General features: G+C 37.4%; 1 protein-coding gene across 1 annotated transcript in view; it reads left to right on the top strand.

The window, feature by feature from the left end:
- Positions 1 to 563: 563 nt before the first annotated feature.
- XPR1 (xenotropic and polytropic retrovirus receptor 1) overlaps positions 564 to 25,585 on the top strand; it is a 203,042-nt gene continuing 178,020 nt past the window's right edge. The window contains exons 1-2 of the mRNA XM_061160855.1: positions 564 to 831; positions 25,315 to 25,366. Of these exons, the coding sequence (XP_061016838.1) occupies positions 763 to 831; positions 25,315 to 25,366 (121 nt within the window). The 5' untranslated portion in view covers positions 564 to 762. The remainder of the gene's footprint in view (positions 832 to 25,314; positions 25,367 to 25,585) is intronic.

The following is a 25,585-nucleotide window of genomic DNA, read 5'->3' on the forward strand; positions in this document are numbered from 1 at the left end:
AATCCCAGTTCTAGTTTGGGTCCATGTACTGTTGTTGGCCTTTCTGGTATCCCCTGGACTAGATAATTACACAGAAATTCAGAAGCAGCATGTAATTTTTGGCACTGACGTCTTTAATTAAATTCAATAAGCATTTATTGAGCACCTAGAGCGTGTAAAATAGGGTTCCTTGAAATACATTTGGGCCTTAAGTATTTAGTCTGTTTTAGTTACTCAATTTGGATTAATGTTGATCCATCCTTCAGGGTCTTATGAAGAATAAATATTAAAATGGAAAAACATTTGCACAAATCTTTGCAAATATAAACGTATTGTGTGGATTATTGCTGCTGCAGTATTAATATTAATTGCAATAACAACACTGTTGCTTCGCAGGCAGGCGTAGCGAGCAGCTGTAACGCCAACAGGAGCCAGACGGAAGAGGTCAGGGGAGGTGCCTTCAGCACGTCCGGCCCAGAAGGGGCGGAGCCTTAATATACCCAAATCCTGCCCCTTACTCCGCCCTTTTCGTCTGGGCGCGTAGGCGGTTACCATGGCGATGACGTATAGAGGGCGGGGCGGGGCGGGGCTATGGAGAGGAGGAGGAAGATGGCGGGAGGGCGGCTCTGAGGGGACCTCGGCGGCGGCGGAGGAGGAGAGAAGCGCAGCGCCGCGCCGCGCCGGGGCCCATGTGGGGAGGAGTCGGAGTCACTGTTGCCGCCGCCGCCGCCGCCGCCGCCTGTAACTGCTGGACCCGAGAAGGAGTGAAAGGGAGACGGCAGGATGAAGTTCGCCGAGCACCTCTCCGCGCACATCACTCCCGAGTGGAGGAAGCAATATATCCAGTATGAGGTACCGGCGGCGGCCGAGGAGTGGGAGGACTTGGAGGGGCCACCATCTCGCAAGTCCCGACCTCCACCGCCGCCTTCCGCTCTTGCTGTTTCCCCCGTACCCGGGCGGACTTTGACCCGGTGCGACGGGGAGCCACTGCGGCATCCCAGCCGCGGCCGGCCCCCTCCGGGCCCCGCTGACCTTCCCCTCCCCCGCAGCCCCGTTGCCACCGGGGTAACGGATATGCTGGCTGCGGGCCGGGAGGGACTGCACAGCCGGCCGGGGCTGAGGAATGGTGGTGGGAGGGCAAGCCGCAGGTAGCGGAGTCGGGGTGTGAGGGTAGCCCGGGGTACAGCGGTTCCGTGCTAATTCCCACCTCCTCCCGCTCACCCTGACCTCTGGTCCCCACCCTGGGCGAGCGCCCCCTCTCCAAGGTTAGGTCTTGTTTCTTTCGGCTCACCTCTCCCCGAGGAATCCTCTTCCTAGATTAGCCCCTCCGGTGATTTCCTTCAATTCACTGAGCCCTTCAGCTTTCCCCCACTTGCCCACTGTTGACAAAGGCTTTGTAACAGGGTCGAAACTTGATTTAAATATGTATCACACGTGCGGTGGTTACAGTAGGCGAACGTATCGTAATCAACTGTTTTGTTTTGATAATAGGACGGTGACTCGTGTTTTCACTGATTTCATGAAGTATATAAAGTAATCATATCTTTGGTTTTGGCTCTTCGGTTTTGGAATGGAGTGAAGGGGAAGAGGAAGAAAGAAAGAGAAGGGAATTATTAACATTTTCAGGTTTTCTTTCCTAAAATTTTTGTTAGCTAGGGAGAAAAGTACTATCTTGTAAACAATGTACTTTTAAAACATTCCTGTGTATACAGAAATCATGGCCCTCCTCACCCTTAATTTCTGTGATAACAGCTCCTCGACGGTATTTAATAGATGGTGATAAGGAGGCTTACGTTAATGAAAGGAAAAGTAAAGATAATGAGCTCATTTATGTATTCAGAAGCCAAGATACCTGGAGGGTTTTAAGCTTTGCAATACGTTTTTCTCAGTGGCTGGCAGTTCAGCTCCTGGATAGAGAGACTTAATCTGTAACCTCCGGTAATTCACATCTGTGTTGTGTGCAGGAACAAAGAGTATAAAATCAATATGAACACAAATATGCTAGCTAGATTTTATGAATTAAGATATTTTGGTTCTCTTTCATTTCTATTTTAAGTTCATTGAAAGGATGTTTAGGCAATCGCAGAAGTTTATTTATTCATGTAACAGTTGTAAGAATTGAAGAAGGCAAGGAAAGAGACATAAGTAGGTTAAACAGAACCTTGAAGATTGTAAAATAAATTCACCTGGCAACATACAGTATTTCATTATTGCCAGAAATGAAAGGCCTAGAGTTGTTAATGCTTTCTTTCACTTAATTTTCTTATAGTGTTTTGTGACTACGTTTTGTAAGAATGAAATAAGGGACAAGCTTTTCAGCCTGTAGAGCTCTTGATTTATTGTTGCTAATAACATTTGGTCAGTTTTAAAACCTTGGCTAGAGTCCAGATGATGGTTTTTATTGAAAGGAGGGTATTGGTCTTTCATCTTTCTAGTAGTAATTTTCAGCACCACTGCCAGTTCTTCATAGAACAGGGCATCCTGAAGCAACATCCTATATAGTATGGAATGCTTCATTTGGGGAGTAATAGTAATTGGTTGTATGCTGTGATTCATTTTAAGTATTACAGCACTTAACCGTTTCATAAAATTGTATTAATTTAGAATACAATTTTTAGGGCTGGAAGGAGAAGCATAAGACTTAAAGATGCAATTACCTCTTGATTTATAATATCAGCTTTGTGGCTGGAGTCATTCTAGTACTCAATTCACATACTGCATTTGGACACTAACTAGTCCTAGATGGTTTACTTCAAGTTGGTCAGAGAGGAACACATTTCATATGTATGACTGTGTTATTTTTTCCTAGGCCAATTAAACATTATTTTTTAAAAAATTCATTAATTGTAGATTATTGACTTTTATTCTACAGAGAGTCCTTACTTTGTGACTTGGATCTTTCATAAGCTTGTTATTTGGTAGGCAAAATTAATAAGGAGCACTTTTCTTTTTGAATTGGAGCCATTTTTTATAGGGTTGGGATCTGTGTGTTGTATATTGCTTCTCAAGAGCTAGTACTGTTCCTTTAAAAATAAAGAGGCATAAATAAGAATCTTTAGAGGAATTTGGCAGCTTAGAAACTTTGGGGGAAAAAAGAATATCGTGAAAGATGTCAGCATTTGCTAGAGAGAAGAACCTTTTCATATGGCAGTAAAATGTAGTTTCTCACATGTGAAGATGATGCTGTTGAAACACTGTTAGTAGAACAGACACTTGGATTTGTTTTTCAAGTACTGGTGATGAAATTTTGGTATATTACCATGATTTCTAGTGTAGGCTGCTTTCTAGTGCTGTGAACTGATATGAACTGTTCAGCTTTTTTGGTTTTCATGTCATTTTGCTGCATTAAATTTTACTTGAAACATCAGAGCATTAGACAAGCTGAAAATGTTTTACCTCTATGATTATATGTATTACTGTGTACACACAGTCATACCCTAAGTGCTGATTCTTGTATATGTTTGTCATAAAGCCATGGGGACAGGCTTTTTGCCTTTCCAGGCTTCTGTCCTCTTTCATAAAGTAAGAATATAGGGTTAGAGCTTTTTAAGGTCCATTATAGTTCATAGGTTTTTGATTTAACTTTTAATGGCTTCCATTTTTTGGACTATAAAATTAGTATTAGTGATCCATCAATATCCTGAAAATGATCAGTTTCTAATTTAGAAATGAATTGTAGAGTTGATAGACTCAATCTTCATAGGCGGAATAATGAAGCATAAAAGAATAGAGCAACATGGAGAAATAATACAAAGAAAATTGGTTTGATTCATTTGTGAATAGTTTTTACAAAGAATAAACACAAATGGAAAAGAGGCTATCCCTGTTTCCAGTAATCTATTTGAGTATAAATCTTGGCATGTAATGCAGAACATCAATAAATCTTTTCAAGAGCACTTTTTAAAATTTAGAATCAGTGATTGCATACTTTAGAGCTCTGTAATTGATTAATCAAAATTAATTTAGACCAGTTTCTGCCAGACTAGTATGACCATGTTAATATTTTACAGAATATTAGCAAAAGAAGCAAATATATTTGGTGCCTTTGGCTGATGACTTGTGTTTTTTTCCCTAGGGTCTTGTGCTGCTTTGGTTTCTCAGGAACCAGGAATGGTTTTGTCTGTGTACACTGTAGTTTTGTAAGGTACTAAAATAATGAGATATCTAAATTGATGGATTTTAGAGTTAAAAGGGAATTGATGGATTACCTGTCGCCTTGGTTTTTTCAGACGAAGAAATTAAGGTCCAGAAAGGTTAAATTACATGTCCAGTATCTTATATAGTCTTTTGAGCACAGAGGTGTAAGCATTGAGTCAAGTCACACTGACTGTGTGACCCTGATGAAATCACTTCCTCTTCTGGGCTTTAGGTTCTTCATCTGTAAAGTGAGAGAACTGGACTTGATTTCTAGGCTCACAACCCTCTATTTTCTAAGGACCCATATAGCTCCAAATTTCTCTACATTTTTATGATTTCATTATGCTTGATATATGAAGATGATAGAACTTTAAGTATAACAATTAAAAGTGTTCTTTTAAATTAATAATCTCTTTTCAAAAAAATCTGATGATATCTTAATCTGTGAATGGAAAACTGACCCAATGAAGCTTTTACTGAACTCAAATAAAAAGTGATGGCAATAGTTTTAATTTCTTTTGTTGCAAGGTTTGGAAAGGATTCTGCATAAACTGCATACCCCTTTTTTTCAAGTGTAGGGAAACACCATAACATTATTGTGATTTTCATTTATAGAACTCTCCCATGAGAACACTTGTGTTGCATGCTTCAATTTCCCCAAGGTATTATGTTGATTAGTTAGGGTTAACTTGCCTTGCTGGAACTTGTTTGAAATTTCCAGTTTGGCCACCCGATGGGGCACAAGCCACACTTTTCCTTTCAGGCACTTCTGCAAATGAAAGTACAATATAGTATATTTAAAATAACGTTTGTGAATAAGTATGGCAATAAGATGCCTGCTATTTACAAATGTTTCTTAACTGAGTGAATTGTTGTATAAGATAGGAAGCTATTACTGTTATTTTCATTGTTTAATAAAGTATGTCAGGGTGAGTGTCCTGGAAAGATTATACTTGTCTACCCATCCCTGAATGTTGGGTTTGGATCAGTTTTTGGGTGAAGACCCATATCATAAGAACATAGAATCTTACTTGACCTGGGGTGACCATGGAAAACCATTCCTGGCTTCAAATTCAGTCCTAACCTGAAAAGCATTTGAGAGACTGATTAAGTTGTGCTGGCTAGGGGTTTCAAGTATATTTGCATCATAGCCCCTAAGGAGAATACCCAACATTCCCATGAAGGAAGAGAAGGTAGTTTTAGAAGTGTTACTTATGTTCATTTTTATGTGTAAGACAGGAAGAAATGAAATTTTACCAACATTGAATAAATACGTTGATGAGATGACCTCATTTTAGGAGGTAGTCTGAAGGAGAGTCAAGAATTGCTAATAGTTTTCTCACTTGTTTGTTCACTTTCAGCAAATAGTTCAGTTTATGGTTGCATATAGTTAGATAAATTTATGGATATTACCTAATTTTGACTAAACTAACCCATATAAAATGGATGTGAATTAAAAAGACTCCTGTAAAGAAACCAATAATGCAAGTACATGTGAACAACAAGAAAATGGCAGAGCTGACAGTTCTAGTACTAGCTTTTTGTCAGCCAAATTACAGAAAAAACAGTGCTACTTTAATAGACCTAACAAGAAGCTTGCCAAAAAGTTTCAAAATGATTAAAATAATTTTTCAAAATAAGATTTTAACGTCCGTTGTCATCCATAGTGAACTTCACCCTAAATATATGTTATGTATTAGAGTATTCTGCATTTGTAAGGTCAGTTTTCCAGCTTATAGCCATTATCATCAAGTTTCAAAATTAACTGAATCTTGAAGTTGGAATTAGGCCTTTGAAAGACTAAAAACTAGGATTTTAAAACGCAGTGAAACTTTTCTGTTAGATTGTTCTTTAAAAGTATTGTTATTGGTAATTTCTTAAGAGAGATTAAAAATATTTTTGTATTATTCACAAGTGAAAGTTTAAATTAGTTTATTATTGTCTCATCTTTTAAAACTTCCATTTAAAAATTCTGTGTTTATAATGTATACAGTTGTAGAAGGAGATAATGTATAAATAAATGTACATATATTGGAGGTGCTTGGTAAACTTTTTAAAAATAGTAATGTAACAAAAAAAGTTCGGAAGATTTTGCTCAAGTTGTACAGCTTAACTGGAGGTAGTTTGTGGGTTGCTTGGTATTTATTTAATTGGCGTTTGGGAGATAGTCAAAATTCACTCGGGGTCTTGCCTGGTTGTATTTTTGTTTTCAGGTCTTCCCCTTACCTAGTAAATGCTAAAAGAAGTGAAACAGGCAATGCTCATGAACAAATGCCTAAAAAAATTATTTATTCATTCAACACATATTAATAAGGGCTCTATATGTGCTATAGGCTGATAGATTCATCATTAAATTCTATCTCTTTTAAAAATAGAAAAAAACAAAAAACAATTTTGTGTGTGTGTGTGTTTGGGTTTATATTTCAGTCATATTTCAAGCACATGTTTCAACATAGTGCTTTCAAAATTTAAAATGGTGTAGAAAGGGAAGATTGTAGATTGAGGACTTGGAACATGGTTATAAATTTGGATCACTGTGTAAATAATATGGAAGAATTCTCCCTGGCTTTTCAAACTTTTTATATGTTATACACCTTTAAATTTAATTGTTTATAGAAGGAAATTTGCTTACCTGTTTCTTCCTGTCACTAGGCAGGTGTGGTATCTGGTATCAGAAAAGCCTTAAAAAGTTATTTATTATAGATCACGGGAAAGTTTAATTAACTTGCTGTAAGCATAACTTGCAGTTTTCTTATTATGTGTAATGAGAGGGACAGTGTGATGATTAAGAAAACAGTCATCTCTTATTGACGATGACCTGCAGAATTTAGAAAGACTATAGACCATAAATAAGGAGATGTAAGTCCTTAGAACCAGTTCTGTCACTGAATATTCACAGTTAATTAGTGAATCAGTCATTTTTTTGAAGATTGAAGGCCTGAAATATAATCACACAGGAAAATGAGAAGCTTTTAGATTATTGTGTGAATTACTTATTTAGACTAAATTGGTAAAATTGTAATTCACAGAGTAATGCATGTGCTTTGTGAGCTTTTTCTATACCTTAGAGAAGTAATTCTTTAACTTTTTGGTCTTGGTACTATTTGAAACTCTTAAAAATTGTTAAAAAGATCCCAATATCTATTGATAATACTCTATATTTGAAATTGAAACTGAGAGATTTGTGAAGCACAGAGTATACAAGCACTCCTACTATCCTTCAGGGGCGTGACATCACATTTCATGTGGCCTTTGGGAACTTCCACTGTGTATTTGTGAAAGAATGAGTGAAAAAGGCACATGAAGTTGTAGTATTGTAACGGATAATGGGGTCCTGCTGCTCGCTGCTCAAAAACCAATAAAGAGGCCAAGTTGGTGGAAAGAAGTTTGCTTTATTTTGGATGTCAGCAACAGCGGTGGGGGTGGGGGATGGGAGGAGTGGGGAGATGATACACTTATCCAAAGACCAGTACCGGCCCCACTTCTTCTATAATCAGTGGACAAGAGTTTTTGTAGGCTTAGGGAGGGAGCTACATGCAGAAACAGCACAGTCAGCTCTGACAGTCATCTTGAAATTGATTATCGGTAGTCTGACCAGCGTCATTTCATTTATTTTAAGTACAGATAATCTGCAGTCCCATGGTTGGTTTGTTCCCATTTCCTTGAGGCCAGTTCTCAGAATTTTGGCAGCTTATGTCATGGCTACAGTCTGGTCATCATGTAGTTAACTTTTCCTACATGGTAGGGGTTTTAGTATCTGTAAGACAGCTCACAGGATATGGCTCAGATTATTCCATAGCCCTTGAGAAGAAACTAAAGATCTTTGACTATACTTTATAATGACTGGTGGTGATGGTTTAGTCGCTCAGTCATGTCCAACTCTTGTGACCCCATAGACTGTAGCCTGCCAGGGTCCTCTGTCCATGGGATTCTCCAGGCACGAATACTGGAGTGGGTTGCTGTTTCCTTATCTAGAATAAAGCTGCGTGCTAAATTGCTTCAGTCATGTGCACCTCTTTGCAACTCTGTGGACTGTAGCCTACCAGGCTCCAATGTCCATGGGGATTCTCCAGGCAAGTATACTGGAATGGGTTGCCGTGCCCTCCTCCAAGGGATCGTCCCGACACAGGGATCAAACGTGTGTCTCTTATGCCTGCTACATTGGCAGGCGGGTTCTTTACCACTAGCTCCACTTGGGAAACCTCAAAATTTAACATGGATTCAATGAAAGTGAAAGTGGCTCAGTAGCATCCTACTCTTTGTAACCCCATGGACTATATATAGTCCATGGAATTCTCCAGGCCAGAATACTGGAGTGGGTAGTCATTCCCTGTCCAGGGGATATTCTCAACCCAGCGATTGAACCCAGGTCTCCCGTGTTGCAGGCGGATTCTTTCCTGGCATTTTTCTCACTTCTCTGATCAAACTTAATCTTTAACTAAAGTTTTTCCACAGATAAAAGGCAGGCTGAGGACAGGGGTGGGGGTGTGTGGGGGCAAAGGATCTTTAGGGTCCTGCTCCATTTCAGTATTATTATGAAAATGGTTTTGATCTTCTGGGTTCCCTGAGAGAGTTTCTAAGAGTTGCTGCCTTTGAACACACAGCTCCTTTCAGAACATTTGGAGATGGCCTGAGAAAAAGCTCTCAAGTCTTAGGAAGCACATAAGAGGATAAAGAGAATCCCATGAGTGAGAATTCTCTAGTATATCCCCCTGCACAGAATGATAGAGAAAAGAAAGTTGTTTTCCCTGGGATTCCCACTTCTAATCTCTAGGCCTTGAATTGAATTAGTGGAAATGTGCTCTTTTTGTCATTAAGGAGAAAGGAATTAGTATTTATTGACCAGTTAGGAACCACGTGTCAGCAGCTTTGTTACCTCATCTAATCTTCACAACAGTTTTGTGAGATAGATGATTTTTTTCTTTTTAACTTATTTTTTTATTGAAGGATAATTGCTTTACAGAATTTTGTTGTTTTCTGTCAGACCTCAACATGAATCAGCTATAGTTACACATATATCCACTCCTTTTTGAACCTCTCTCCCATCTCCCTCCCCATCCCACCCCTCTAGGTTGATACAGAGCCCCTGTTTGAGTTTCCTGAGCCATACAGCAAATTCCTGTTCGCTAAGATAAGATATTTTGGGGGGCTCCAGAATCACTGCAGATGGTGACTGAAGCCATGAAATTAAAAGACGCTTACTCCTTGGAAGGAAAGTTATGACCAACCTAGACAGCATATTAAAAAGCAGAGACATTACTTTGCCAACAAAGGTCCGTCTAGTCAGGGCTGTGGTTTTTCCAGTAGTCATGTGTGGATGTGAGAGTTGGACTGTGAAGAAAGCTGAGCACCAAAGAATTGATGCTTTTGAATTGTGTTGCAGAAGATTCTTGAGAGTCCCTTGGACTGCAAGGAGATCCAACCAGTCCATCCTAAAGGAGATCAGTCCTGGGTGTTCACTGGAAGGACTGATGTTGAAGCTGAAACTCCATTACTTTGGCCACCTGATGCAAAGAACTGACTCATTGAAAAGACCCTGATGCTGGGAAAGATTGAAGGCAGGAGGAGAAGGGGACGACAGAGGGTGAGATGGTTAGATGGCATCAACTGACTCAGTGGAGATGTGTTTTAGTAAACTCTGGGAGTTGGTGGTGGACAGGGAGGCCTGGCGTGCTGTGATTCATGGGTTTGCAAAGAGTAGGACACGACTGAGCAACTGAACTGAAGATAGATGATTTATTATCTTCATTTTACTGATGAGGAAACTCAGGCTTAGAGAGACTAACCAACTTGTTCATGGCCATATACTTAGTAAGTAGTAGAGCCAGAATTTGAAATAAAATCTGTCATACTTGGGAGCTCTTGCCTTTATATGGGAATTGTAAATAGCAGTGATGCTAACAGGGGCAGTAACAACAGCTGTTATTTTTTGAGTGCTTACTTTGTCAGTCACTATGGCATTACTTTAAAAACATTTCTTGATAGCAAGCTGTGTAGGTAGGTTTTTATGTTTGCTCTATTTGTAGACCGGGAACCTGAGTCTTAGAGCCATTCAGTAACTGATTATGTTGAAACTGCTAATTGTGGTTAGCAGATATGAGATTGAAAGAGCCCCTGCTCTTAATTCCTACATCCTGCTGGCTTATGAAAAATAAATAAATACATCCATTTGTGCATACATATGTTGAGGCACAGTCTCCAGCACCTGCTGAAGTAATGGCTGGACTATTTTTAGTCCTAGGTCTTAGTTCTGCATGGTTTGGAGGTAGTAGAATGTGGTCTGGAGGTTAGAGTTCACCTCTATTAATTAGTTTTTTTCTCAAGATTATTAGTGTAATTCTTATGAGATAGGCAGCTGTTAAACAGAGGAACTTATAAAGATGTGCCATAGGAAAAAGATAATGAGATATAGTGATAAGTGTAAAAGGAGGAAGATAAAGAAGAGTGAACATAGCTGCTGCTATGCCACAGTTGTGGCTTTTTGCTTTTAAAGCATTCCATAGATCATGGAACGTTAGACCTGTAAGGAATTTCAGATTATTTAGTCCAATTCCCTTTTTTACTTGAGTGGGAAATGAAGTCCAAAGAGGTTGTGATTCAAGGACAGGTAGCTTGGTTAGTGGCAGAGTTAACCCAATCGCTGGGACTCATTTTATTGTTTAACCATTTGCATCATGTACCTGTGTGTCAGTGATGCACGGAGAGAACAAACTCTGAAGCCAGACCGCCTCGGTTCATATTCCAGCTGCACAATTGACTAGCTGAATGAGCTCAGGCAAGTCATTCCATTAATTCCTGTCTGTCCTTCAGTTTCTTCGTTTGTAAAATGGGGCCAGTAATAGTAGTTACAGGACTTCTGTGAGGATTATATGAGTTAATATATGAAAAGTGCTAAAATAATGCCTATATTTGCTATTAAAATTATTTCTACTATAGAGTTCAGCGGTATTAGTTAAGGCTAGGTTAGCGGTATCTTAGTGAGGAAAACTGAGCCTCAAATTTTGGCCCTCTGGGCTTGTTCAGTTCAGGTTTTTGGAAAATGTCTCTATTGATTTTAGATATTATTCTTTTTATCTGTGATACTTATATTAATAAATTGTCCTTTTTATATACAGTAAGAAATTCAGGTGGGAGCAATCATATGGTTGTGAAATAATTTAGTTCTCCTTGGTTACTTGTAACTTGTATTCATTTCAGTTATAGACTGTGCCTGCATATTCTTTTTTTCAGTTGGGGTGACATTTACATGTGCGTTCCTAAGTATGTCTGAATAGCTTAAGTGAATCCTTTGAATTTTTAGTGGCTATCTAATTTTAGTTTGTTTCCGTTTTCTAATGAAAATTTAATTTTTTAATACTAGAATTGGTTTTAGAGTTGAAAAAGACCTTCTCAAGTCCTCTGTTTCACAGATGAATAAATTGAGGGCAGAAAGGCCAAGATATATGTATGGTCAGCCTCACAACTAGCTGATAGCAGACCCTGGAATTAAAATACTGACCTCTTGCTCACTGGTATACCTTACTGAGGCTTATCACTGCTATATAAACATTTCTTTACTTTTAATTTTAAAAATTCATTTTCTTTGTAAGAGACCATATGAATTTAAATGTTCTTGTTAATTATTACTTACTCAGCATTAATACATTTATCTGAATCTAATCCTTTAGTTCATAGTAACAACCTCAAATTGTTCTTGTGTGTCAGTTAAAAGACTAGATAAATAAGAAGCTCAAATTTAAAAATATTGTTTACTCAGTTACAACCATTGCCCCATTTAGGTAGAAACCTATTTTAGGTGAGGAGATAGGACTGAGGAATTTTGGTTAAGGCTTGAGGAGTTAGGTAGAGATGAAAGGAGGACTCAGGAAAGTTGAAAAATCATTTGGACATTTCTCTGTAGCATACCTGAATGTTAACACAGGTTACATGTTACCTCTACATGAAGAGCACCTCCCTCTCTACCCCCTATCTCTTATAACATACTGCCAAGCTGAAGTCAGGGCATATCTGACTAGAGAAGATTAGAATATATAATATTAATCTATTCATTAACTATTCATGATGTCCCCTTCCTTTTTTGAAAAAATAATAAAGTGACAACGATGATAATAACAACAGCTAATGTTCGTTGAGTGTTTCTGTTGTGTCAGGTGTTTTACATTTAATCCGTACCCTCTAAGGTAGATTTTGTTATCCTGTTCTAAGAAGTCACTGAATCTTAGATTGAGTTGATTGCCCAAGGTCACATAGCTGGTGAATGGTAAAACCAGAGTTCAAACACAGGTTTGTCTTATTTTACAGCCTGGATTCTTAACATGATGATACATGGTCAGGATTTCTCAAGGGGCTGGTGATGTAAAAATAGGTACACGCCTGTCCTAAAGGAGCTTGTAACTTGGTTGGTCTTCTAATCGTAGTGTATTGTGATTATGTTACAGAGGAATGGCCGATTGATTTGCTCTGGAGAATCAAAGGTATTTATCTTGAAAGCTTTCACAGAAGTACTAGAGATTCAGTAGGGTTTGTTGACACGGTGAAGAGGGGACAGGACACTGAGGGCATTCTAGGCAGATAGAGTAATTTTGAATAAAGGCATAGATAGGTGGAAGTATGCAAGCATATTAGTGAAATCTGGTTTAGTAGGTATGTTGGAGGGCTGATAATGTGATTTGTACGGAGCCTTGAATACCATGCTGAGGACTTGAAATGTTTCCTGGTTGTGAACCAGTAAGGATTTTAAAGAGACTTGGGGAGAGGGATCAATGCAAAGTGAGAATGTAGTTTAGATCCTGGAGATGCAGTGGGGAGACCAAGACCAAAGATAGGAAAACCAAATAATATAGCCAAAAATAGTGAGAGCTTGAATTTACTACCTCTTTCAATCAGTTTTCCCACACTTTGACATCTAAAATCAAGATATATCTCATAATTAATTGTCATAGATTAAATTGGCAGACTTTTTCATTCTTAGACGCACATAAAGTACCAGTGTATATTACTACTAATGGGATCTTAGATTTGATGAAATAATGATAGTAATAATATTTACTGAAAGCCTGCTGTGTGTCAGGCAGAGTCATAGATACATGTTAGCATCCAACATCTGGTAGTGTCTGGCATGTTTAGAAACTTAAAAACAACAACAAAACAGAATGTAACTGAAAGACTATGGGATCTGCCTGAGATATCATTAAGGGATAGGAAAGAGAGATTTACGAGAGCATCATTGAAGGCAGTCAGTGGAGAAAATAGGAAAAGCTCATGTTTATCCTCTATAGAGCGTGACTAGAGCTCTGGAAATGAGTTACTTTGGTATCAATTAGGAGAAGTGGGTCTTCTTCTTTTAGTTTTGTTTATTCAGTGAAATGTGATCATTGATGACAAAATTGAGATGACAGTCTTTCTCCTGTTTTTCAAATATTTGTATAATAGCAGGTAACAAAAGTGTTGATAAGCAGGTGAGTCACCACCTCTAATCATGTAGTTCAAACATCTTTTGATTAAATCTTTCTTTTTGAGTAGAATAAGCTTATTTGAAATATTAGTATTTCAAATTATACTGCCATTAGTTATTTGCTAAAGAAGATTGCAAATTTTTTTTTTCTAGGATTTGTTTGCTTAGTATCATGGACTTTCAAAAATTCAGTTCTTGGTAGATTCAGAAATTAGAAAGTGAATTGATATAGAGACCACCAAAATTGAAATTGCAACAACCCTGTTATTTTAACTGTAATTTAATTGTAACTGTAATAACCTTGTTGGGCAAGTCATGTAGCCTTTCTGTGCCACAATTCTCTTATCCTTAAACTGGAAATGATAATACTTTTTGCTTTTGGAGGATCATGTGAAATGAAATGAATCAATAATTGGAAAACAGGAGGTTTAATAGTTACTACACATAGTAAGTATTAGCCATCATTACATATCTATCCTTAGTGGTTTGAGTCTAACAGTTGAGCAGCATCTTGATTCATTTACTGTTGACACAGTTGGGGGAAGGGATCAGTGAAACTGTAACTAAGAAAAGACAACTTAGACTGTTTATTCAGTTGAACAAATGGAAATTGAAAGAATTTTACCTTTTTAAAAAAGGTTATGGGATTACCAGACCACCTGACCTGCCTCCTGAGAAACCTGTATGCAGGTCAGGAAGCAACAGTTAGAACTGGACATGGAACAACAGACTGGTTCCAAATAGGAAAAGGAGTATGTCAAGGCTGTATATTGTCACCCTGCTTATTTATATGCAGAGTACATCATGAGAAATGCTGGGCTGGATGAAGCACAAGCTGGAATCAAGATTGCTGGGAGAAATATCAATAACCTCAGATATGCAGATGACACCACCCTTATGGCAGAAAGTGAAAACGAACTAAAGAGCCTCTTGATGAAAGTGAAAGAAGAGAGTGAAACAGTTGGCTTAAAGCTCAACATTCAGAAAACTAAGATCATGGCATCTTGTTCCATCGCTTCATGGCAAATAGATGGGGAAACAGTGGCTGACTTTATTTTTGGGGGCTCCAAAATCACTGCAGATGGTGATTGCAGCCATGAAATTAAAAGACACTTACTCCTTGGAAGGAAAGTTATGACCAACCTAGGCAGCATATTAAAAAGCAGAGACATTACTTTGTTAACAAAGGTCCGTCTAGTCAAGGCTATGGTTTTTCCAGTAGGAGAGTTGGACTGTGAAGAAAGCTGAGCACCAAAGAATTGATGCTATTGAACTGTGGTGTTGGAGAAGGCTCTTGAGAGTTCCTTGGACAGCAAGGACGTCCAGCCAGTCCATCCTAAAGGAAATCAGTCCTGAACGTTCATTGGAAGGACTGTTGCTGAAGCTGAAACTCCAATACTTTGGCCACCTGATGCAAAGAACTGACTCATTTGAAAAGACCCTGATGCTGGGAAAGATTGAAGGCAGGAGGAGAAGGGGACGACAGAGGGTGAGATGGTTAGATGGCATCACCGACTCAATGGATATGAGTTTGGGTAGACTCTGGGAGTTGGTGATGGACAGGGAGGCCTGGCGTGCTGTGGTTCATGGGTTCGCAAAGAGTCGGACATGACTGAGCAACTGAACTGAGTATTTCATAGAACATAAAGTTTGTTACTACTTGCTGATGGTTACTGATGAAAGAAAAAAGATTATACATTTTGAAAGATTCTTTGGTTTTTGGTAGAACTGAAAAACTGGGAAGAAAATTGGTCCCTTTTTCCTTTTTCTTTTGCACTTTTGTTGTAAGCCTTATTAAAATTTCTGAATTGATTTGTAAGCATAATGTATTAGAGAAGAAAATGTTTTAGGGAAGGAAATTACTATCAAGTGCAGAATTTTGGCATTCCTTCTTGACCTTTCTTCCATTTTAGAGACAGTGTTATTTAATATGATAGGTTTTATGTTAGGAAAATTTATGAGACGATTTTTAACCAACTTTATGTTTAAAAAATTTAAACAACATATCAATAGTCAACAATAATAATTGTGTATTTTGTGAACTTGCCCTGTTAAGCACAGAATATCATACTAAAGTATCATCCCCCTTCCAAGTTGCTTAATTGCAAACATAGACAATATTTTAGTAGTTAGATCTTTTTTTTTTCTCTTTAGTATTTGAAATTAAATAAAAGTATTATTGGTAAAGATAAAGTAATACTATTAAACTTTTGTTTTGGCCGTGCCATGTGGCATGCAGTACCTTAGTTCCCCATTCAGGGATCAAATCCATGCCACCTGCATTGGGAATAGAGAGTCTTAACCACTGGACTGCTAGGGAAGTTCCTATTAGACATTTTTAAGCGTATCACTTTTCTTTTGCTTAGCACAGTGATTTATGTAGGTGGTTTAATAACAGAAGTTGGATGGCTAGCCAGATATAGAGGTTGAAGGAGGGAGAATTTAATGTAATGGTTTAAACGTAAGGAAAGTGGTAGAGACTAGCTACTTTAGGGGGTGGTAAATTCATGCTGATTTCTTTTGTGAAATATCTATATGTAGAGATAACTACTAGCTGGAATTTGAAAGATTATGTCAAAAGATAAGACATTTTAATTGAGATAGTAGTTAAAGAATTAAGTCACTGTATGTAACACAGAAAAATAGAGACAGAGGAAATCTTGGAAAATAAGTTGTCATAGTTAAGGGTCTGAAGGGTAAATGGACTATCAGCAGTGACATGCTTTGTAGACAGGTTAATGAGAATGAGGATTAAGGTAGGCCTTTGGATATGACAAAATTCTGAACACAGTTTTCTTCTGCTAACTTTATTCCAAGTTTGAAGAGGTTAAAAGTCATTTAGACAACATATCTGTACTTTTTAAAAAATTTAATTTTTTTTTCATATCTGTACTTTTCGTTTGAGAAATTTGTTAAGAGTGATAAAAATGGGGGAAAAAAAAAGTGATGAAAATGGGATGGAACCTTTAGGAATGAGTAGGATAAAATAAAATATTCTTTGAAGGATGTGTGGGATCCATACATCTTGAAGGCAATAGAGAAGATAACTTTAATTTTATCTAAATTTTTTTTGCTTTAATTGCATTTCCCTCATTTATTGGCTGTGAACTTTTAAACAGTTATTTCTCTGAACCTCAGTTTTCTTGGTGAAAAATGAGGATAATATTTACCTTTCAAGATTATTATGAGAATTAAATGTAATAATACATGAAAGGGCTTCCCAGGTGGCATAGTGGTAAAGAATCTGCCTGCCAAGCAGGAGACATGGGTTCGATCCTTGGGTCGGGAGGATCTCCTGGAGAAGAAAATGGCAGCCCACTGAGGTATCCTTGGCAGGGTGATCCCATAGACAGAAGAGCCCCTACAGTCCATGGGATGGCAGAGTCAGACAAGACTTAGTGACTAAACAGCAACAGTATATGAAAGTGCCAGCAAGGGCCTGATCTATAGAAGATACTTTTCAATAAAGTATAGCTGTTAATTTCTATCATCATTAAAAATAAGCCATAGGAGTAACTTTTTATTCATTTATTCAGCAGATATTTATTTTAGGGTGTTGGTACTCAGTCTTTTAGTATACCAAGACCCTCTTTCAATGTCATGAAATTTCTTGGAAACTAAATGATGATAGCTGGTAGTATTGAAATTGGAGTTGTGAATTGGTCTGAGACTGATGGATTAGAAACCATTTTTATAAAGTGTATAGGTGTATTGCAGAACCTTTGGGTTCCTTTTTTGTTTTCTTTCAGATAAACTAACGAACTGTTACTAAGAACAGTGGGAATTTTATGTTGCCATACTATTATATTTGGACAAAATTCAATATGCTTTATCAACCTGTCTAAACCTTATATATTAAAGAGGGCTGAAGTCAAACACACTAGGAACTTTTCTTGTGGCTAGTAAATGAAAGAGGTTTGAATTTTGTGGAAATTAACAAAAATAATGAAAATTGGGACAAAAGAAATGACTTTACATTTTGGTATTTCATGAAACTAGAAATGCTATAAAATAATTAATAAAAATAACATAGTTAACACTTTAAAAAATTAACTGATGTACTGGTCTTGGATATTTAGGCTTTATGTTACAAAGTCTGTGCAGTTTACAAACATATTTTGACTTTTATTGTGCTAGATGCTGTGGCCCATAAGAACTGAAGTGAGATTACTCTCTGCCCTTAGAGAATTTACAACTGTTACCACAGTAAATGTAAGAATGAGCCATATAGATTTAATTAGTTATAAAAGAACATTTGTTATCAGCTGCATGTTATTGTCAGAGCAGGATCCTTAGGTAAGGAAGATGCTGATTTAATCTGTCAGATTTATTCTGTCCCAGCCCAGAAATGCAGCTGTATGATTTCTCAAGGGCATTCAGTGTAAGTTAAATTACAGTATTGGTGGCTGTGACTTACGGGAATGCAGTTTTGCTTGTTATTGCTAAATAAATCACTTCTTGAAATTGTCATAGTCTTCCTTTCCATAGTTTTTGTATCTTTATGGAAATAAACATTTTAGGTACTTTGATCAAGACAAGCCAAAGATGTTGGTTATGATCTAATAACGTTACATTCTGTGATATAAAAATATTTTTCAGAATTAGCGTTGTGTATTAATTATCTATTGCTCTGTAACAAACTACCTAAAACTACTGAAACAATGAGAAACATTTTTTATCTTTCTGTGTGTAAAGCATTTGGAGGCAGCTTAACTGGGTGATTCTGGCTCAGGGTATTTTGTGAGGTTGTGGTCAAGATGTCAGTCGGGGCTGCAGTCATCTCAAGGCTTGCCGGGGACTGGATCCAATTCTAGAATAGCTCACTCAAATGGTTCACAAATTTGTGCTGACTTTTTTTTAGGAGGCCTCAGTTCCTTACCACTTGTATCTCTCCATAGGGGTGCTTCAGTTTTTTCATGACTGGCTTTTTCTAGAGTGGGGAATCAAAGAAAGAGCAAGATGAATACCGCAGCGCCTTTTATGACTTAACCTTGGAAGTAGTATTCTGTCATTTATGCAGTATTCTGTTGGCTGTATGTGCGTGCATGCATGCTCAGTTGTGTCAGTCGTGTCCAACTCTTTGCAACCCCACGGACTGTAGCCCGCCAGGCTCCTCTGTCCATGGGGATTCTCCAGGCAAGAATACTGGAGTCGGTAGCCATTCCCTTTTCCAGGGGATCTTTCTGACCCAGGGATCAAATCTGCAGCTCCCATGGCTCCTGCATTGCAGGCAGATTCTTTACCGCTGAGCCAATGGGGAAGCCCCGTCGGCTATACAGGTCAGTCCTATTTAGTATGGAAGGGGATTGCACAAGAGTTTTACTACCAGGAGTTAGGAATCATTGGAGGCTATTTCAGAGGCTAATTACTGCATCTGACATAAAAATCTAATGATTTAGAAAAGTGTTGGAAATAAAAAGGAGAGTATCAGAAAATTGAGAGGCCAAAATTAGAGGTAAATTTTGGAGAATAACATTTCACTCCAAATAATGGGTAACATGTCTTTTTCTCAAAGAAACATGGATTAAAGAATGATCAGTAAGAGTCCATTGAATAGTTTAGGTGAGAGGATGGGAGAGAATGAAAGAAAAGAGGTTGGGGTGGTGGCATTGACTGAATCGGATCACTAAACTTAGGAGTGCAAAGGAGGAGAAAGTTAACCCCCTAGGACAAGGAGTTTTCCTTCCTCATGGTGTATCCCAGGTGCCTAAAACAGGCCTGACACGTAGCAGATTCACAAGTATTTATTGAAGGAGTGAGACAGTGACTAAGGTTGTTGATCTGTGTGATGTGGTTTCTGGCAGTGACATTAACAGAAATAAAGACATGAAAAGTGTAGGCTTTGGGAAGAAAATGAATTTTAGACATTTTGTATATGTGTTAGCAGACATGTGGCTGAGGATTTAGATTAGGGAGATACCCACAAAGAAATAGTAAAAACATGTCAGTGGATATTGCAGTATATTATGGAGGAAATGTATAAATACAGATATAACAGGACATACTCCAAGTTGGTTCTTCCTATTATAAATTACATATATTTTATACATTTAACAAATTCATTAATAATTTAATGTTGTGACAACTTTTGTATATTGAATTGCCTTTTACTGATAGTGCTCAGTTGTTAAGTCTTGTCTAACTCTTTGCAACCCCATAGATGGGATTTCCTAGGCAAGAATACTGGAGTGGTTGCCATTTTTTTCTCCAGTTTGCTGATGGGATACATTTAAATTCCATGAAAATTGAGTCATGCATAATGCTTCTAATATACTAATATACTATAGGATTGTTAAGCATATATGAGAATACATTAATTTTAAATTTTATTACATTAGATTATAAAAATTTGTCTTTTTTTTTTTATTTTACAGATTATTTCTATCATCAAAAGCAGAGCTAGGTTAGTTTATTTCTATTTGGGGATAGAAATAAAGGTAAATTAGATGGTCATTCTTCGTACAGGACTCTTGAGAATGCCCAGTGCCCTCTTTTGAGGTTTATAATTTGATTTATAGAACTGTTCTTGGCACTTGAGTATCAGGAAAATATGACTGATTTCTGGATAGTGAGACAAAGAAACCAGGTCAGATGACTGACTTGCACATTATTCACAGACTACTCAGTATTTCTGGTGAAAAAAATTAAAAGGGGAATATAAGGGATTTCCTGGTAGTTGAGTGGTTAAGAATCCACCTTCCAATGCAGGGGACGTGGGTTCAATCCCTGGTTGGGGAACTAAAATCCCATATGCCATGGGGCAACTAAGCCCACATGCTGCAATGAAGAGCTCCTGCGGCCATAAATAAGTGATAAAAAGAAAGGGAATACAAAAAGAAGATAAGAGATAATTGGAGAGTGTTTCTGGGGTGTGTAAATCAGGCATAGTGTACATATTTTTAAGTATATATCAAAATTATAGTCAGTGCCACTTGAAAAAGTCTGATGTAAATTTTATTGAATTATTAAGCTCTGTTAACAGGGATAATGCTTCCTTTAAAGTTTTATAACAAATATTCCTTGCCCTTTCTCTTCAAATGCCTGTGTTTATTTTATTGTTTATTAATCCAGTAATTGGATTGCAGTGTGCTTGCTTTGGATGCTTTGAAGCATATGAGAAAAATATAAATTAGATATTTTGTTAATGAAGATGATAATATTTATGGTATGTCATATGTGAGGCTAATAGCGAGTTGACACAGTAGGACTCTTTCTACCCTGAATACTCATTGAAAGGACTGATGCTGAAGCTGATGCTCCAGTACTTTGGCCACCTGATGCGAAGAACCAACTCATTAGAAAAGACCCTATGCTCGGCAAGATTGAAGGCAGGAGGAGAAGGGGACGACAGAGGATGGGATGGTTGGATGGCATCACCGATTCAGTGGACCTGAACTTGGGCAAACTCCAGGAGATGGTGAGGGACAGGGAAACCTGGCGTGCTGCAGTCCGTGGTGTTGCAAAGAGTCGGACACGATTGGAGACTTAACAGCAACAACAAGGAATCTTTCTAGCTTCTGATCCTTGTTCTATGAAACGGTCTGTGAAACCCATATGTTTGGAAAGAAGATCAGAGATGATCTTTGTTGTTGTTTAGTTGCTAAGTCATGTCCAACTCTTTTGTCACCCCATGGACTGTAGCCCACCAAGATCCTCTTTCCATGGGATTTCCCAGATAAGAATATTGGAGTGGGTTGCGATTTCCTTCTCCAGGGGATATTCCCAACTCAGGGATCGAACCCATGTCTCCTGCATTGGCAAGTGGATTCTTTACCACTAAGCCACCAGGGAAGCCCAGTGATGATCTACTGTGGGTTATTAAAAATTAACAACGTAAGAAACTTGTATTGGCAGTATTATTGAACTATACCCTATTTTGTACAAAAGATATGTTGTAGAAAGTTTAAGTAATAAAATGAGGAGTCCTTGTTGTTTAAAGTGTACACATGTCAATCCTAATCTCCCAATTTGTCCCGCCCTCCCCTTCTCCTCCCCACGCCCCCCACCCGTGTCTACGTGTCTGTTCTCATATATACTACCATGTGTAAAATGGGTAGCTAGTGGGAACCTGCTGTATGGCACAGGAAGCTCAGCTTGGTGTTCTGTGATGATGTTAATGGCTGGGATGGGATGGTGGGGTGGGAGGGAGGCCTTGAGGGAGGGGCTATATGTGTACATATGGCTGATTCACTTCATTGTACAGCAGAAACTAACACAACATTGTAAAACAATTATACTCCAGTAAAGCAAAATAAAAATAAAATATGTGCAGGAAAAAATACAGTGTATGTAGGTTGAGACTGCATATGTTTTCTTAGGAATCTGTAAGTTTCTTATAAGAATTTAAAACTCTGTGCTCATGTCAGCGATCATCAGAAAATATAATAGGAACATATTCTAAATCATCTAGTTGACCATCTTATAACCTAGATGCCAGGAGATTGCAGTGTCTCTGTTTATGCTTGTTTGGCCATGTTGGCTCCAAGTAGTGTTGTACTACTTTGTGAAGTAGTAAGAACTGAGAATTAAGAACTGAGGCATTTCTAATGCATAAATGATGCAGTCATGTCTAGCAGATAGATGGCCAAATGATGCGCTAGCCCACTGTATGACACAAATTTTATGGTAGTTCACATTCTGTTAGCCAACATTCTTTGAGCATCTTCTGTGTTCTAGGCACTGATCAAAGTACTCCATATATAATAATATATATGATATTATTTAGTAATAATAATGAATCATAATTAATGTAAGGATTTGTGTTTTAAGTTTTTATTTTGTACAGTAGACCTGGGAGGTATGTGTAGTTACTAGTTCTGTTTTACAGATGAGGGTACTGAAGTATAGAGAAGTTAATTTTTTATGGTTACATAGCTAATAAGTGGTAGAGTTGGTTTTCATATGTATTACCTGACTCCATAGCCTCTAGCCACTGCCTCCTAGTAAATAGCTGACTATACTGCCTCATAGTAGATCCCATCTGACATAGTCATCTTGGCATTCCAAACTCAGAATAGGCAAAATGGCATTGTATTCATGTTACCAATTCAGATTTTAACTCAGCAAACATCTTGTTTCCTGTCATGTTAATGTTATTGATTAAATAATACTGGTTTTGTGATTGTGTTTGGATTTAATTTGTAAGATTTTACTGTCATATGCATTGTTATAACACTAAGAGTTTTGTCCTAGTTTGTATATATTTCAATAACATTATAACAAAAATAATAACATTACAACATTATAAGAAACATTTCAATAAGATTATAACATAAAGAAGGCTGAACACTGCAGAATTGATGCTTTTAAGCTGTGGTGTTGGAGAAATCTCTTGAGAGTCCCTTGGACTGCAAGGAGATCAAACCAGTCCATCCTAAAGGAAATCAATCCTGAATATTCATTAGAAAGACTGATGCTGAAGCTGAAGCTCCAATACTTTAGCCATCTGATGCCAAGAATCGACTCATTTGAAAAGACCCTGATGCTGGGAAAGATTGAAGGCAGGAGGAGAAGGGGACGGTAGAGGATGAGATGGTTGGATGACATCACTAACTCAATGGACATGAATTGAGCAAACTCTGGGAGATGGTGAAGGACAGGGAAAGCCTGGTGTGCTGCAGTCCTTGGGGTCGCAAAGAGTCAGACACGACTGAATGGCTGAACAACATAACAAAAATAACTTCATACTCAGAGATTACAGTAGAGATGCTTATGTAAGGATTCCTTTGAATCTTTTTTTTTTTTTGGCTGCACCACATAGCTTGTGGGATCTTAGTTCCCCGACCAGGAGTCATACCTGTGCCCTTCTCAGTGATCAGAGAAATCTTTTGTAATGCAAATGAATACATACTGATTTTACTTATTATACAGATACAGAATTTTATATAATGTATTGGATTTCCTTAAACTAAAACAGCATGAATGAGGATACTCAATTTTGTTGTTTTGTGTATTTGGATGCACTTCTCCTAACTCAGCTGAGTCATGTAATAGACAGTCATAAGTGCTAATATAGACAATACTCTGTAGGATTTTCCCCTGGTGGTTTCCAATTGGGATCTATTCTCTAGTCACAGTCAGGGGATGGTATCCTATTTATAGAGTCCTCTAAAGTCTATTACTGTCAAAAACATAGAGGGTCTCTTATTCAGAAGAAAACTGAAGTAGTAAGAAGCAAAAAGAATTGTCCTTGATTTTACTGAGAGTTGTCTTGATTTAAATGAAATTATGATTTAGTTTATAATCAAAATGAAGACTATCATAATCTTTCTCTTTATAAAATTTAATCTTTTTAAACCTTAATTTGGTAAACTTTCCTTTTGCAAATTTAATTCATTTGCATTACATATCAGATTTTACTTACTGTGTTTTTTCAGAGTGCTAAAAATAAACCCTTTTGAATTCAAGAGCTGTGTATTAAGTTCCTACTGCATACAAGCTTTTCTGCTAGTCATTGGTGGTTTATTTACTTACTGATAACATCATCTGATTTAGGTACATATGCCTGTCATACTTAAGAAGTAGAAAAACTTCAGTCAGGTATTTGAGTCTCTGATATTACCTGGTTCGATGGTAGTACATGAGTTTAAGCAAGCTCCGGGAGTTGGTGATGGACAGGGAAGCCTGGTGTGCTGCAGTCCATGGGGTCGCAGAGTTGGACATGACTGAGCAACTGAACAAAACTAGTGGTAGTTTTATTTTCTTAAGTTTCTCTGGCTGGATTTTTTTTGTTTCTTTCTTCTTGTATTTTTCTACTTCTGGATATTTATTCTACTCTAAGCAATGTACTCATTTACACTCTTAAAATATTCCATGGAAGAACTATAGCATAACTACCACTGTAAAGTTGTATAGGACTTTTAATATATAATTCCAGTCTGTGAGCTGAAATACTTTCTGATGTTTGATAAAATCATCTGAGCTAATTTCTTTTTTAGACTGGAAATTAGTAGTTCCTGGGACATCTGAAATTATTTAAAAATAAAAGTGATTGTATATACATTTTTCTTAAAGGAAGTTCTAGATCTTTGTTATATTCACTTAGGGCTTTTGTGTATTGTCAGACTTTGTTAGGGGTTAGTCATGGAACTAACAAGATTGGTCACTAACTTAAAATAATGGTAAATCCATTTGAGAAGAATGTGATTTAACTGGAGTAGACCACCTTGGAGGTTTATTTCTTCTTTTTTTGGTTTTTATATGCTTGAATGCTATAGGCCAGTGATTCTAGGGAGGGGTGATTTTTGTCCTCTGGGGCGTTTGGTAGCATCTGGAGACATTTTTGGTCAGTTGTTGCTGGTATCTAGTGAATCGCTATAGATACAAAAGAAAAAACAAAACCTAGATACAAAAAACAAGTAAAGAATTATCTAGCCCTAAGTGTCAATTTTACTGAGGTTGAGAAATGCTGGAGGACAATTTGTGACTGACCAGTGATGATTTTTCTTTTTTTTTTTTTTGGTCTAGAGTGTTTATGATTTTTCATTCTTCTCCAAATCCCCCTTAATTTTTAAAGTATGTATATATTAGCCCTCATCTTAAAGATGGGACAGTACTGGATATGAAAGAATAGTATTTGGGTTTTAGCTTATTAAAGTTAATCAAATTATTTCACTAAATTCTCGATTTGGGGAACCCTGTGTAGTCGTCTGGATATTGGAAAAGAAGTAATTGTTCAGCTGAAAATGCTTTCACTATGAAGATTACTCATGATTTCATGTATTTCTTTTCTTACTTTCTAATAGGCTTTTAAGGATATGCTGTATTCAGCTCAGGACCAGGCACCTTCTGTGGAAGGTAAGATGCATTAATCCCTACATTTAACCACATAAAACTTCTTTTTAAGAAGAGGTATTTTAAACTGAATAGTACAAAACTAATATAACTTACCCTACTATACAGATCTTTTTTGGCTTTTATAATATATATTATGATTACTTTATGTTTCCGTGAAATTTTTATTGTTTAGCTCACATTTATTTACCTTATGATGGATCTCTTATGTCCTTACATCAC

Source organism: Dama dama, chromosome 14 (genome assembly GCF_033118175.1).
Source record: "Dama dama isolate Ldn47 chromosome 14, ASM3311817v1, whole genome shotgun sequence".
NCBI classification, from domain to species: Eukaryota; Metazoa; Chordata; class Mammalia; order Artiodactyla; family Cervidae; genus Dama; species Dama dama.